Genomic DNA, 15,920 nt, shown 5'->3' with positions numbered 1-15,920 from the left:
GCCGCCGTCCCCCAGCGTTGCCTCCCGGCTGTGGGCGGGGTGTCGCCGCCTTCGGGCCGCCGCCAGGGCGGGCCGGGCCGGGCCGGGGGGATGGCGGGGGAGGAGGAGGAGGAGGAGGAAGGGGGGAGCGGGGGTGTCATGCCGAGAGCGCGCGTCGTAGCCCGCCAGGCCGCGGCCCGACCCGCACCCCGGGGCGCAGCCCTCCGCCGCTCCCCCAGGCAGGCGGCCCCGCTTCCCGCCGGGGCCCGGGGCATCCGCGCCCCGCGGCAGCAGCCAGCCGCGTCCCGAACGGGCCCGAGGGAAGGGGGGAAGGAGAGCGGAGCCCCCTCCGCCGCTCACAAGGAAGGGGGGGGGGGGGGGGAAGTTTAGCGGAGGGTGTTTGAATTAGGACTTATCCCTAAAGAGCCTTTCCCCTGCTCTGATCCAGAGGGCAGCGCTGGGCAGAGGGGGCGGCGGCGAGGAGCCCTACAACATCTGTAAAAACTTGGAGGAGGCGGCGGCGGAGAGGAGTGTGCGAGAGGGAGGAAAGCAGCAAAAGGGACAACTTTTCCGACACGTGAGTATCTCGGCGCGATGTGTTTATTCCCCTCCTTCGGTGCCTGCGCCGAGCCCACACAATGCCGGGCGGCGGCGGCGGGGCTAGGGGGGACAGGCGGGACGGGATGGGACGGAGGGGTTCCCCCCGCCTTTCCCTCCGAAAAGCGTTTGATACCAGGCGGTGGATTTGGTTGTTTTGTGGTTTGTTTTTCTTTTCTTTTTCCTCTCCCCTCTTCTTCTTTTTCTGCCCCCCCCCCCGCTCTTTTTGTTGAACCAAATCAGAAATGTCAGTCAGTGCGAGTGAGTCAGAAGGGATCAGATTACAAGATCACTGAAACTGATGTCGGATCCACACACGCACACACACACACGCAGAGGCGCGGGCTGCTCCCCGCGGGAGGCGAGCAGGGATAAAACAACCACCAACAACACTCGCCGGCCCTCCTCTGCCGCCCCTGTCCCGTGTGTGTGTCCCCCTCCACCACTACCGCCACCAACCCCCCGGGAGAATGCCCGCCGTCCGCGGCGGGGGCCGGCCCCGCTAGCCCCGGCGGGGGCGAGCCGCGGCGGCCCCGGCCCTCGCCCATGGGCAGCGCGGGGGTTCAGCGCCGGCGGCGGCAGGTACGTACCCACTTGGGCGAGAAGTTCTTTTGTTTCCCCCGGACTCTGCTGCGGGGCCACTTTTCTTCTCCTCTCCCAGCCCTCCTTCCCCGCTCCCGGCCCCCTTTCCCGCTTCCCTAACTTGGAGGCGGGGGTGGTGGTGAGGGGGGGTGTCTAACCCCTAAAATGGCTGTCAGGGAGCGCGGGAGTTGAGGCTGCGGGGAGAGGCGGAGGGGGGGGGGGTGTGGGGGCATTCCCCGCTCCGGGCCGGGCCCGCCCGGTGCTCGGCCGGTCACGTCCCGCGGCGGAGCTGCCGATTTTGCGAGCGGCAGCTGCTCTTTTTTTCTTTTTTTTTTTTTTAAATTATTATTATTTTTTTTGTTTGTTTGTTTATTTCCACCCTCCTCGTCCCCCTCCTTCCCCGAGCAACTCCCGGGCATTTGCACGCCCGTGAGGCGGCGGGAGGCCGGCCGCAAACTTTGTGAGGGGGGAGAAAGGCGCTGTCACATCTGGAGGGGCGCCCGGCGGAGGGGGGGCGAACAACGGCCGGCGGCGGCGCGGGGGGGGGAAACAACGGCCGCCCCAACGGCCGGTCCCGGCCGTTGGGGCGGCCGTTGTATCCCCCCCCCCGCCCCGCCGCCGGCTCCCTGAGGGGAAGGGGGAAAGTTGCGGGGCTGCCTGCGCCTTTTTGTGTCCGTGTGTGTGCGTGGGGCGCCGCTCCTCTCGCCGCCGCCGCCGTTGGCAGCGGGTCAAGTTGGGGAGGCGGGCGGCCGGCGGCGGGCCGGGCCGAGGCGGGAGGAGCGGGACGGCTGCCGGCGGCGGGGAAGGGGTGGGTGGGTGGGTGGGGGTGTGTGTGTGTGTGTGAGGGAAGGGGGGGGACGGACGACGACGCCCCCGGGGGGAACTCCGTCCCCGCATAGGCGCAAGTTGGAAGAGGGTCCGAGGAGAGCCGGATCCTCGGCGGTTTTTTAATTAGCCCGTAAAGTCGGGGTGTTGACACACAACTCCTTGCGGCGGCTCCGGACGGGCTGGCCGGCGCTCAGCCGCCACTGCTCGCTCCCAAATCCTCGCACCACGTGAAGAGAAAAGGTAAAAGGAAATCCCCCCCTTCTCCCCCCTCCTCCCCACTTCCCACCTCACCCCCCAAATTTTCTTTTTTAACCCTCTGGTGTGTAGTTTTGATCCGGTCCTGTGGGTACGGTGTGCGTGGCCTTCTGCCAGTTCGTATGTAGATATATTTATGTAAAACATTTTCTCTCAGCTCCTTGCCAGCTGTTCCACATTTTCCAGCTGCCACTTCAGTTTGAAATGATGGACTGTACGGATCTCAAAGAGCCTTTTAGTCAAAGGTAGGGATAGCTGTCCGCTTGATATACAGTGTCACGTTTTTAGAGGGTACTTCACTAAAGGAGTATTAGGTAGCAACCCACAGCCATCGCAACCTCATCGCCGTGTCACCACCGCTACTTCCCGCTTGATTTTCAAGGCTCAATAAACGTGATTTTTTAAGCTTCAGCGTGCAGACTTCATTTCTTTTGTGTGTGCTACGGAAAAACTTGGAAGTGAAATTTTTCAGAGGCCTTGAGATCTGTGGCTGATTAAATCAACATAAACATTTTTAAGAAGGCATGGCTGCCCCTCTTTCTGTGTGTGATGTAGGTATCTGTTTTGAAACCATTTAAGTCGGCAGAATACTGAGAAATCACTAAGTTTCTCTGTGCTACAAAATTGTTTTTGATGCGTTCAGCGAGATTATGGATTGAAATCTGCAAGAACTGGCCTAAAGTAGTTTGAATATTTGTGCAATTGCATTGTAATTTGGAAAGGTGCCTCACTGATTGATTCCTATAATTATTTCATTTAGGTCCTTTATTAAAAATTAATAATGATCTGACAGTTTCTTAATTACATATGTCATGATTATTTTGAAGGAAGACAAATGCAGTGTTTTAAAAGTAAAGTAACCTTAAAATGTAAAAATTGCCGTGTTCACACCATGCGTTACAGTTGAGGAAATACATATTAAAAGTAATGGTGAATGAGTTTAACAGTGTAAACTGTAGGCAGCCTCCTGAGAGTTTGTTTATATAATGAAGGTTTGGGTTTAACTAGCTAGTATGTAAATACTTAAAGTTTGGTGTATAGCCCAATTCTAAAAACATAAATAATAGTAACTATGAGAGAAGGCTATTTTAAGGAGGGAGATTATTTCTTTAAAAGCAGGATTATGGGATTTTGAATGAGTAAGAAAAGGACACCCTCAGTGCACATATATATTCTTCTAAGCAGAAGTGGAAGTAAAACTATGTATTGAGGTGCCTAAATGAATGCGCTCTTGCATTCCGATAACTGCACATGGTTTTCAGTAGGACATGCTGTTTTCCAAAGCATTTCTGCAGAAGTGCTACAAAACAAAGACATCACCTGCATTTTCCTGCTTAAGTGGAGTAATGTTTTTGGCTTGAGAAGACGTGCAGTGGCCAAGGCAGCGTTTACTACTATAAGAAATCTTCAGTTGTGAAAGATATGTTGTGCATTTTCAAACACAAAACCATTTTGTAACTAAGAAATTAAAGTATTGATGGTTATAAATAATTTCTTTTTATTTTGGAATCGGTGTTAGAGAAATACTCAGGTTCTGAGATACCATTCTGATATGTTCATCTTGCAGATTACTTAATTTTTTAACAAGATAAATGCGTGCATATGATACTCTTAAAAGTTTCAGTTACACTTCCTGCCTCGTTTTTGGGAAAGCTATTGCGTTACCTGCACTCTGTAGCCTGTTTGAATTTCATCCTGTGCATTCAAGGAAGGAGTGGCATATTTTTGTGTTGCAGAGTGTTAGTGAAAAGATAGTCATCTTTGCCTGATAAATAAGGAATCTGATGGTTATTAAAGCAGGATTTATTTGGAGTTACGGAAGGAAGCAGTTTAATGATCAGTGTTGCATGCACTCAACTATATGGAGACAGTAATGTACAAAGAAAAAGCAGACTTGAAGGAAAAGTGAATCAATGAGTCATGAAATCCTCAGGAAAACCTTAGTAATGGAATGTTAATGCTTTTAGGCTATAGTAGATTATCGTAAAAGTCAGACTTTTCTTCTTCATGCAATTGTTGTAAATCCCTAGCTAAAGAATACTTTGAAGGCGGCTTTAGTTTTTCTGGCACTCATATTCTGTAGTCATTGTGATTGTTTTGGAAGATTCAAGAAATTTTCTGCCAACTTGCAGTTAGGCAATTAAAATGCTAAAATGGCTACAGAGGAATCTTTTTATTCAACAAAAGGTTCAACTGTAATAATGATTTCAAGTTGTCTTTTAACCATAGGTTTTATAGACGTCCTCCCTTTAGACTTTGTCATTTTTATAAGGGAATTGATTTGTTATACTTTAAAATCAAATAAAATGAGACAGAATAAACAAAAATAGGGCATGGGTGCTGCTGCAAACTTTTCAAGTTCTTTCAGTGCATTTTTCATCTTTACTTTTATTTGATAGGTCTGTGAAATAGAGCTGTAGACTGGCAAAGACTTTAAATGAAATTTCACACTTTGATGATTTTTTTTTAACTTTGATATATTGACAGCAAAAGGAGCTGCAAAGCTTTTATATAACTTGAGCAGTAATGCCAAGCAGCAGTCAAACGTCTCTATGCATTTGTGTTTAACTGCAGAAGAAAAACATGTCCATGGGCAGTAGAGGGTTCTTATCAACTCCCTAATCCCAGATCCCAGCAAACCTTGAGGGCATGCCTCAGATCTTGCTGAAATCATTGTAGACTCTCACAGTTTGCAGATTAAATATGCTATGTGTTCCTGGCTCCAACAACAGTTTTATGAGCTCACTAAGCTTCCTGTTTTAAGATCCTTTTCTGAAGTTTTTAGGAGCTGCTAAAGGCGATGCTGTCTATGGCGAGTGGTACTTGTTAATTTAGAGACACTTTAGATATTTCATTCTGTCTGTAAAAATAGCCAAAATGGCTATTTTCAAATTGGGAGTCGAGTTGCACTGAAAAAAGAACCCCTTTAAAAGACAGATTCTGTTGTTTTAATGTGTTTGTCAGTACACAAGGTTACAAAGTTTATACGAGGCTTGATTTGTTTTATGGGGGCTCGACTTTGACTGGGCCCTTTAAAATGAGACTTTTTCAGTTGTAATTCTAAGCACAATGCAGCTTTTAGTACATAATTTCTGAGCCTCTTTTAACCAATTGTATTTGTAGCAGCTCATTAAACATACCTTTGAAGTTCTCATTCTCCTTTAAGTGTCAAAGAAGGGAAAATGTATTCTGCCAAGAGTGAATTTCAGTGAATCAGGTAGTTAACCCTGGGATTTGTTGACCCTTCTGAACGAATGGTGTCGCACCTCAAATTCTGGGTCCCGATCTTCTTTTCTAGCTGCTAAATAGTTCTCTTATGTTTTATTCGCTGTAATCATGTTTATGCATTTGGTGTAATAGTTTTAATTAAAAAGGAAAATACTTATTGTCCAACAACATGTGTCACATTATTCCCGAGAGAACTTGAGCCAATTTTGTGCTTAAAGGTTATTCAATGAATGAAATTTTGAAAGCCCATTTGTCAAGGTACTGCACGGGTTTCTGTTAGTTTTCAACCCCCAAATTCATTGTCTGCATGGCCCAGTCATTAGTCATCAGTGTATTAGCGCTGCCTTCAGGCAATGCTGCCCAGCACTTCTTCACACCATTATAGCTCTAAAAGTGTACTCTGCCGACTTGTAGAATTACTGCTCTGATTTCCGCTTGGCTGGCTTTGAGGTAAGTCCCCTCCCTACCTTCCAGCTCACTGTAATCCCTGCTTTCTTTTAAGGCCGCTTTCTGCAGAGATTTAGGGGAAAACTTTCTTAAAGATTGCGCTGGCATCATACTGTGGTTTTGTTGTGGTATTCGCTGTACATATAAATGGTACCTGCTTTACCTTGAAAGTGTATTAAGTTGGCTGCTGATCTGAAGAGTTGGTTTCTCTCTTAAGAACAAAACAAGAAACAAGGCAATACATCGATCTTAAAAATGCCTGCAAGATTATTTAGATTGCAACAAGGGGTGAACTAATTGGGATAGAACGTATTTGTCTTTAAATAGTTGCTGGATGTCAGAACTGATAATATCAGAATCCTCCTGATTGATTGAATCATTTTCTTAGCTGAAGTTTCCACTCTGATGTCAGTTATTTTTTGCGCTGATTACCAAGGCAATCCTTTTTTTCTTTTTTTTTTTTTTAAATCGTGCTCAAAATACTGTTTTATTTTTTTGATATCTGATATTTAGGTCAGGCTAAAGGATCCAACTAATCTTTTGGTGGTTTAGAGCTGAACCTCTATATGTTTGCTACTTCATATGATGCTGTTTTCTTTACATACAAATCTGTTAATGTCAAGAAAATCAGCTACCTGTAAAGAATACTTCATCCAGGTGCTGAGAGAATGAAGCCTTCATTAAATAAGATGTATGAATACCTGAAACTGAATAGTCAGAAACACAGATCAAGTTAGTGTCACTTCAGTACAACATCTGTTCTGAATGGTGTGTATTAAAATGAAATCTTAGCACTACCTATTCTTAACTAACAGGACATGCGGTTTGGTGTGGTTTTGCTTGGCTCTTCAATTCACTGTGGATGTTTTATTCTGGGAAAATAAGACAGCTGCATAATGCTATGATTACACTATTTGAACAGGGATAGTGGATTGTGAAGTAATCTCTACTGCAGCAGTTCAGAGTTGTCCTGTTGTATTTTGTCAAGTTACAAAAATGTGAAGGAATCACGATGCAGTTTTACTGCTACTATGAGACAGGTGTAAAACCTAAAGTAAGTAAACCGTAAAAGCTGAAGATAAAGTTTTATAAAGTACCTTTCACACTTGAAGTTCTTCCATGATATATGGAGCTTTCCTAGCTCTTTTACGTGTTAAAACATCTGTGTTGGGTTAGAACATGAAATTCTGGACGAAGGCATCCCTTACCCTGAGAGTGTGCTGAGGAGGTAAACGGGCTTCCAGGAACGGGACTGGTGATCAAAACATGGCACTTTCGAAAACATTCTACTTGATTCCTTTAATCTTGTTTTAAAATGCTGATTGTAAAATACAGAATACAGTCTTTTCTTCTTTCATTTGCATATCATAAGTTGGAAACAGAAGGCACATCTTCGCAATAGATGTATATTAAAAATATTCTTCCTTGAGCTCAGTTCCTGTATAGATTGACATTGATATATAGATCTAGTTTTGATTTTAAGGAAACTTTCATGTGTTGGGATTGATGAGATAAAGCAAAAAGTGTGAAGAAAGTGGTCATGCCATTGGAATTCACGTTTACCTCTGGTGCTCTAAATTAGAATATTTCTGCATTTTTCTCTGGCAGTTGTAGTGACTTCTTATTTCGTGAACTAAATAACTCGTGGTGCGAAGCACACCCATTGCAGATGTTTGTAATTTGCTTTACCAAGCTGTTTGTCGACAAACTGGCAAGAAGGGAAAGAAGAAAACATCCTGTATCGTCACCATAAGTGTTCCTAGTGCTAGTAACAGTATCAGCAGAGGAAGTCATAGGGTATGTTATCAACGCAGCAGGTCTTGCTGGTTGTCCTCCTCTCTGCATATTCCTGTCCTTTCAAATCTTGAGCATATGAATGCTCTAATTCAGGTTTCATAAAGCAAGTGTTTTATAGAAGGAAGTCACTGTGCTGTTATTTAAGTTTGTTTTGGATCTAGTGCTGCTGGATTCCTGAAGAAAGATAGGGGCAAAAACTGAATGTAGACTTGGTAGGGAAGCTTGAAGTGTTACTGCTCATTTTAACCTCTTGCTACAAATAGTAAAGTCCACAGGAGATTTTTTTTCCCCCGGTGCTAATTCTTTTACAGCTAATCTTACTTTGACATAATTATTAGAGTTTTTCCTGCTGCAGAGTTTGAAGCACAAGGACATGTAGGGTTGCAAAACAAGCAGTAACACGGCTTCCTCTGAATTTTCTAGCAATACTAGGCAATTTAATTGGCAGGAGTTCTCATTTCTTAAGGGTAAGTGCATTACATTTTTAAACCCACCCCCTTCCCCAAATTATTTACAGATTTGGAGACTTGAAAAATATGTGGCACTTTCTATTTTTTTAAGAAATAACCTTTGCTCTTCCCATTGCCTGTAATTAGGTAGTTTGTAAGAGAGTCAAAATGAGGAATAAAGAACCCCAAGACCATGTGATTAAAATAACAAATGCTTAGAAATAGAGTTCATGACCTGGTTTGTTTGTTTAGTTTTGGTTGTGGGGTTTTGGCTTTTGTTGTGGATTTATTTTTTTTTTTTTTACCATTTTAAAGTTCAGTTACTTATTCTAAAGACTCTTGGATAATGAATGGATTATGAATTTTTACCTCAGAGGACACATCATATCTGAAATGTAAAGCCACTAAGATGTGTTGTAAGTTCTGGCTCTGCATCCCTCAGCTTTGTGTTGTATATCCCCAAACAACAACTTCTGTGAGAGATGGACTGGTTGGATATGGACAGTCTGACCTGAATCCTTCAATGTTTTTATCCATTAAATTCTGTTTACTGGGTAAGAAACTATGAATCACTTCTTTCCTGGCAGAAAGCTGTTTTATTTAGATACAGAGTTTAATCTATTGAAGTGATAGTAAAAACATCTAATTTGGGTTATACTTAACAGCTTTCTAAATCCTGTAACAAAAGTAGAGATAATCTACGAGTATGTGGGTGATGTGTATTAAAAGCAACTGAGGTGCTGCCTCAGTAGAAAGTGACACTTACTGATCCTACTGTTTCTGCGTGTTTTAAACATTTTTCAGAACTTTTGGTAATGTAGTTTTATCTGTAGCAGAAAGATATAAGCAAATGTAATTCCTCTGGAGTCGAGCAATTATTACACTTGATCAGTAGTTCAGTGTATGCCATAGAATAGTTTCTCACTTAGGATCTTAATCACGAGAATGCTAATAGCACTGCTTTGCCTAGCTGATTGCCTTTGTGTTTGTGATCCTGCATTATTGTTGCCACAAGCTATTTAACCTATCAGGAACAGATCAGATCACCATTAACCAGGCTTTAGGTCTAGTTGTTTTTCAGTCTTTATGGGGGGAAGAAATCAAAGGAATGTAAGACAGGAAAAGGCAGCAGATAATAATGAATTTGGAAAGATTGTATTAATACATGTGGTGCCCTATAACTTGGGGTATTTTTTAATTTCAAGCAACAAATCCGCCTATCTGATTCTATCAGGTTTTGTCTTTCTTTCTAATTTTTCTTTGCATTTCAAAACAGATTTAGGAGACGTGCAGTTTGCAACTAGCACAATTATAGATTATGCATTTAAATTTAAGTGGAGATAAGTACTGCGAAGTATAAGATATCTTTCTTCCCAACTTACTAGTGTTTTGTTGTGTATTTATATATAGTGGATATAAGACTATTTTGTTTCTCTCTTTATGTCGGTCTTAGTCTTATTGTGACCAGTTGGCTCAACAGGGAAGAATCTAAACAAAATTTGCCCAGGAGTAGTTAATGGGGGTTGCAGAATTCTGTTTTAGCTTACAAAGAACATAGAAAAGATAAAACCATTTAAAAAATGTATAGTATTTAGATTAGTTCCTATAGCTATTATAAAAAACAGTGAGATGTACCAGGAGGTAAATGTTACAACTGGAAGATATTTCTTAAAATACCTGAGCACTTGTGTGTTTTTCAGCAAGTACTGTTATGGGTAACTTTGTCAGTGCAGCTTTGCCAGCAGGCTTGATGGAAAGCAATGCTGAAATCTAGGTGGGTTTTGGAAGTTAAATGTACCTGAATCAAGCCTGTATAAATCAGTGTGAAATAGCTCCCGTATAATAGCAGAAGATTGTCTCATATAAATTTTGCATTTGAATGTATCTGAACAAGAGAGATTTTTTTTTTTTTTTAATCCTTAAATAATCCCAAGGAACGGTGTAACCGGTTTTGATAAAATTGATAAAGGGTCCTTTATGGTTGAGAAGGACTGTAATTTCCTGATTGTTCTTCATGCCTCCCCTTGTGTTTTTCACTTTCATACAGTTGTGCTGTTCAAGATGTATTGTATCCCCAAAGACTGCCTCTAGTAGCGTGGATCAAAGTAGTACCTATGAACACCCTAACTACCCAGAGTCATTTCTGAAAAATTAAACATGCTATGTTTGCTTGCACGCTGATTGGGGCACTCTGGTTGCTGATAGCAATCAGTATGAACTTCCCTACTGCTGATGTAATGATGATGAATGCTGTGACACTGCTATTTCAGACAGCTCTTCTCAGCGGATGCAAACCACTTGTTAATGAATTGAATACAACTACAGCGGCAGCGAATAAAACAGGGAAAGGTTTGTTGGTTTTTTTTTTTAAAAAAAACCCAACACATTAAAAGATACCCCATCAAAAAAAATCTAACAGACAAAGGCAGAAGAAGGTTTAAGTTTGCAAGAAACATAAACCGTCTAACAAGCAAATTGAGAATTTTAGATTCAGATTCCTGACCAAGTGCTTGTACGGAAGCAAGTAGTCTTGTGGAAGTCAGTAAGTCTGTTTGCATGAATGTAGATTTGCATGATCTGGTCTTTAAAACTAACTTGCTCAATATAAATGCAATTATTTTAAAAGTAATTCAGAGAGGAAAAGGAGCACAGAGCTGAACATTTCTTGAAAAATCAAAGTGTCTCTTCAGAAAGGGTCATGCTTCCTGCTCTTCCAGGCAGAGGGCTGCTCCGCTGGTTTCGGTTAGTTGGCACTGTGAGTAAGTGAACAAAACCACCTTTTTTTCCTCCCCTGTACATTAATATGATTATTTTTACTACTGTGGGGCGCAGTTTTAGGACCAGCATACATAGGGACCGGAAATTATATCATTTAGAATTGCTTGAAAGAATTTTCTTGTTTGAAATACTTTTCCAACATATTGCCATTTGTTGACACTCAGCTTAAAAGAGACAGTTTTACTGATTTAACTAATTCATTCCAGTAGCTTGTTCCTAAAATTCCTCCAATTTAATATGCAATTGGTGAAAGTTTACATTTATGATGTAAAAAGAAGAGACACACCTGCAGGCAGGTTGCTGTTTTGAGAGGGATTAGGTTTAAAATAGGGATCTGGAATTAATTGTGCAGTGGGTTCAGGCTTTAGGGAAATTACAAAGGGTTCAAGCATGGTTGAATGGGAAAAAGCCATGAATGTTTGCTTTCAGGAAGGAATGTTTATCCCTCTATTTACCTATGAAAGTTCAGGCTTTTGCCCATATACTGTTATAGCATTTTCTTGCCATTCATATGCACATGGAGATGTTGGATAGCTGGTAGAAGCTAGCTTTCTGGTTTTTTGAAAACAGAGCTCCTTGCTGCAGAATAGATATATATTGTCTCAGGCCTGGGGGCAGGAACAGAGAAGTCACTGACCCACAAGCTGGGGAGAGCCATGAACACCATCGTATAAACCACTTCGTATTTTAATGTGAAGACGACTGTCAGGCTGGCTGATTTTTAGAATGCTTTTTGATAGGGATTATCAGCCAATGGAAAGAAATCTTCACATTGTCCTGGACATTTTTTTTTTTTTGGTAGACTGCAATTCTCATATTTCATTACAATTTCTGAGAGAAGATAAAAATCACAGCCAAAATTAAGGAGAATGATTCTAGAAGACATGTGTGTCTGGTTTGCATTTTCAACTTTGGCTTTAGTTGTTCTTCATGGAAAAAAAAGATTTTTGGGGCACCATACTGATTTCCAGTTGACTGCTTCCCTATCGGGCACGCTTGGCAAAATATACCGAAACACATACCTCTAATTATTAGTCCTGCCATTTCTCCTGACTTTCCTTACTCTCCCAGGCATTTGTATCACCACGTAGTTGATAGGGCACTGGAGTGCAACTGGAGCTGCTGGAATTCCTGCAGACGCCCTTGCCACACATGCGTGGGTTGGGAGCAGGAGGAAGGAAGGCACGGGGAGGAAACGTCTGCAGCGCTGGGGCCATCGGCTCATGGTGCAGGGTGTAGAGCCAAGTAAGAAAGTTTACTCTTGCGGTGTTTCCCCCTTCCATGCTGACATGAATAAAAGCAGCCTTCTGTGTGTAAACTAAGCAGACATGAACCAGAACAGGTACCAAGAGCAGATGTTTATATTAGCTCATGGCCAGTTCTGCAATTTTCTGACCAAAAATTCACTTCAAGCTGCTACCTCAGGCCTCTGTTCTCTACCAGTGTCCACACTAGGTAGCATAAAACAGGAAAGTGGTAGAAAGTGGTGGGAAATGTGGAATTACATCTCCTGGTCTTCCCTCCATTAAAAAAAAACAGTGCCAAAACACCAGAAAAATCGCATCAGTAGGCTGTTGGGGAAAGAAAAACATAGCCAAGAGAATGGATGGATTCCAGTTTGAGCAGCCACTGTTGTTCTTGAATGGCAGATGATCCAAAGATGCTTTTTAGGAGATTAAAGCTGTGTTAACTCCTTACAGTACCTTTGTCTCCTTCTTTTCTGAGCAGTGGGTAGGATCAGATTGTAATGGAAATACTATCCTGTCTATGGTGGAGAGGGGAAGGAGGTGGAGATAAGTGAGGGCACCTTGCTTATATCTGCACAGACATCTGCACGGCAGGAGTTGGTGGAACCACTGTAGATACCTGTCATCGTTTTTGTGACCTTTGCCCAAATGTTTCATGCCACTCTGCTGGCCTTGGGAAATGGGGGCAAAGTATGTGGCTTCTTCCTTTCTAGTTGAGTAGGGAGCATAATTGTTTCCTTTCATGTCTTTTAGCCAAAAGAAACAGGCTTGTGAGCCGAGAACAGAAGAAAATGGGGGGAAAATTCTGCAGCTTCCCCCCCCCCCCAAGCTCACACAGTCAAACTCTTTGATGTAAATGAAGGTGCTGCCTGAATAGCAGACTTGGCCCTTAAAAGCCAAAACAGAAGAAAAATAACCACAACTGAAAATGCATAGCTTTTTAAATTCCCTCAGAGACAGCATAGAAAGTTATTCTTTTTAGAGAATATTAAATAACTCAACAGAGGGTACTCTGAACACAAGAAGGTACATTGAAGGACTTGCTCACGCAATGGCCGGAGGCTGGGTAGAGGCAGATTTTGCTATTTATGTGGCCAAGGCTCTACAGAGAAAACAAGCATGTTGTGGTCAGTGTGGGGTGAACAGCTTGGCAGCATCCCCCAATTTCTGCCAATGCAAGGGACTGAAAAACCTGATATATATGATAACTGACCAAAGCTGTGGGTGCTCTTGCATGAGGTGTGCAAGGGTAAAGCGGGGCCAAAGCATATGAGAAATTTGGAACAATACTTTTACCAAGCTGGTACAAGACCTCTCCACAAGGAGATTTGTGCAGTGCTGGGTACCAGTGAGGGCTGTTGCAAGTTGAGTATTGTTAGATCTCTCCTGCTTCCTATTTGAAGACGCTTGACATTCCCCTTCATGTTCTGGTAGGAAGTTGTTTCACAGATCACAATAATATTTATAGCACTTACACAGGTAGATCTTGAAAGTACTCTTAGAAGTGCTCTGCCATGGCAGGCAGAGCTTTGTTATTCTGTTTTTTTAGCAAGAAAAGATCTCAAGGGAGGAAAAATGCCTTGACGAAGGTTAGACCAGTAGGTTGGTGGCAGAGAGTCTCTGACATCTAGTCCAGTTCCCTGGCTGTGCTGCCTAGCTAAATAATGATTCATTTAGTGATTGGGCTCTTCTTTGATCCCTACTGTATAACAATGAGGCTTTGGAGTGTTTTATTGTGCTATTAAAAAGAACTCCTACTAGGGAGGTGGGAAGGGGAAGGTTTACTAGACAGCTGTGTTTGTGATGAATTGGCTTTGTAGCCTTTTTGGGGTTTGTTTTTTTGGTTGGGTTTTTTTTTTTTTGGACTGTCAGAATTGGGGAAACAGGTTGCTAATGTAATTACACTTCATTATAGTTTACTTTGTGGCTTGTTTTGAAGGCTTTGGTTTTTTAATTCATTTAAATGTTGTTCTAGAACAGTGCAACTTCCTTCCGTTTCAGACCCCCTTTAGCTAATGACTGCAGTGCTGTTTAGAACTGAAAACACTCTGTTACTTTGTTGTTGTTGTTGCATAGGATCGTGTTCAAACTACCAAAGCACCCCGGTACTTCGGTTCTTAAGCATGGTATGTGCTGAATATTGATAGTTTGTGTAAAGCTTACCTGGACAGACTGGCGTGCGTCAAGTTAAGCTGCAGACCAGCGCTTGGAAATGCTTGTATTCTTCACAGCCCAAAATCCCTGCAGTCTCAGGGCCTGGTGTGGATACACTGCTGCACAAGCAGTGTTACCCTTTCAGAAGTTTGTGGGCTTCTTGGGTTTATGTCAGGAATGTCAAGGCTCTGAGAATAAGGAGAAGTGATATGTGGGCTATAAAATGAATGTATCACCGGAGATGACACTGAGAACAGCCAGGAAAGGCAGAATAACCAGACACACACCTCTGCGGAGTTTTCCATTTTCAGCATTTTTGTGCAAAAGAAAGTGATCTCATTATCTGCTGCTAGCAATAATATTTGCCTTTCCCTGTGGTTTTCAGGGTGTTGCTCCAATGCACTTTTGTTTGAGTTAGATTTCTGAACAAACAGAATGAGAGATGTTTACACGAGTAGGACAAGGTGTAGAGATAGACAGGATAATTCTTGCTGCAGTGTGTTCGGATAGTGTGAATGTTGAAATTTAAATATTTGTCTTCTACAGTCAACATGAAGGTCTGTATTCATTTCTTTTGCATTGTTCCAAAGTGCTCTGGACATAGGAGAAAAATACTGGCTTTTTTCCCTGGGTCCACTGAAACCCTACAGGCTTCAGAAAAATGGACCTACCCATCAAGCAGCATAGTAGTTTGTGATGCTGATTCTCTTTAAAGGCAAACATACTTAATTTTGATATTAGTGTTTCCTTAAATTCCTCAGGAATTCATGCATGCAAACATGATTTGATGGGCATCCAGAAATGGCCTGTGGGCCGCTAATTGTGCTGCAGGCTCTTCTTCAGGTGAGAGGTGTGAGAGGTTTTGGGCTAAGCTTTCACATAGTATTTAAAGTTTATGGCTCTCTTGTTTCATTCAGGTATTAGTAGAAGGAGAGCTGAAGTAATGAGAAGTCATCATGGAGGCGCAGTCCCATAGCTCTACCACGACGGAGAAGAAAAAAGTGGAGAATTCCATCGTGAAATGCTCCAGTCGAACAGATGTCAGTGAGAAAGCTGTTGCCTCCAGCACAACTTCCAATGGTGAGTAACAGCAGGGATTTACTAGCAGCCAAACCTACAGTAATTTTATGTTCACTGCATTCCTTGTGAATTGAGCATTTGCACCTGGATTGGTGTTTGTTCTACGGAAAGGCAGAAGAAAACGAACAAGGGGGGGTGGTGGTGGTGGAAAGTGGTAGGTTACAATGAGGCCTGTTTTGGCATCAGGCGTAGTCTTTTTCTTCCAGATGTTCTAATTTGAGATGTAAATGTGCTAAGTTATTTATTATAGGAAGTTCCTGTTTTTGGCGTTTTGGAAATTGTCTTCATTAGCCTGGCAGGGCTTGCGAGTGCTTTGCATTTGGCCATTGAAATCTCTTACACTAGTTAGATAATTAGTTATTACAAAAGAGACAGAAGTAGCTCTGTCAAAATTAATGGCAAAGGGTTTTTTTCTTCTCTTCTTTTACAAATAAACTTGCTTCTCACAAAGGGCTGCCCCCACTTCCCCAAAGTTCTTTAATGGCCAGGGACAAAACAT

General features: G+C 42.8%; 1 protein-coding gene across 3 annotated transcripts in view; it reads left to right on the top strand.

Moving 5' to 3' along the window:
- Positions 1-396: 396 nt before the first annotated feature.
- The window catches only part of GLI3 (GLI family zinc finger 3), a 213,953-nt gene continuing 198,429 nt past the window's right edge, over positions 397-15,920 (top strand). For 2 of the 3 annotated variants that reach the window (XM_074575610.1, XM_074575608.1), the window contains exons 1-2: positions 397-556; positions 15,259-15,421. In XM_074575610.1, coding sequence (XP_074431711.1) covers positions 15,298-15,421 — 124 coding nt within the window. In that variant the 5' untranslated portion in view covers positions 397-556; positions 15,259-15,297. Of the gene's footprint in view, positions 557-2,026; positions 2,227-15,258; positions 15,422-15,920 lie in introns of those variants that run through there. The other variant, XM_074575609.1, reaches the window with a different exon arrangement.

The sequence above is a fragment of the Larus michahellis genome, chromosome 2, assembly GCF_964199755.1.
Source record: "Larus michahellis chromosome 2, bLarMic1.1, whole genome shotgun sequence".
Lineage (NCBI taxonomy): Eukaryota > Metazoa > Chordata > Aves > Charadriiformes > Laridae > Larus > Larus michahellis.
Note: the sequence above shows the minus strand (reverse complement) of the source record. Positions and strands in the feature narration are given on the sequence as shown.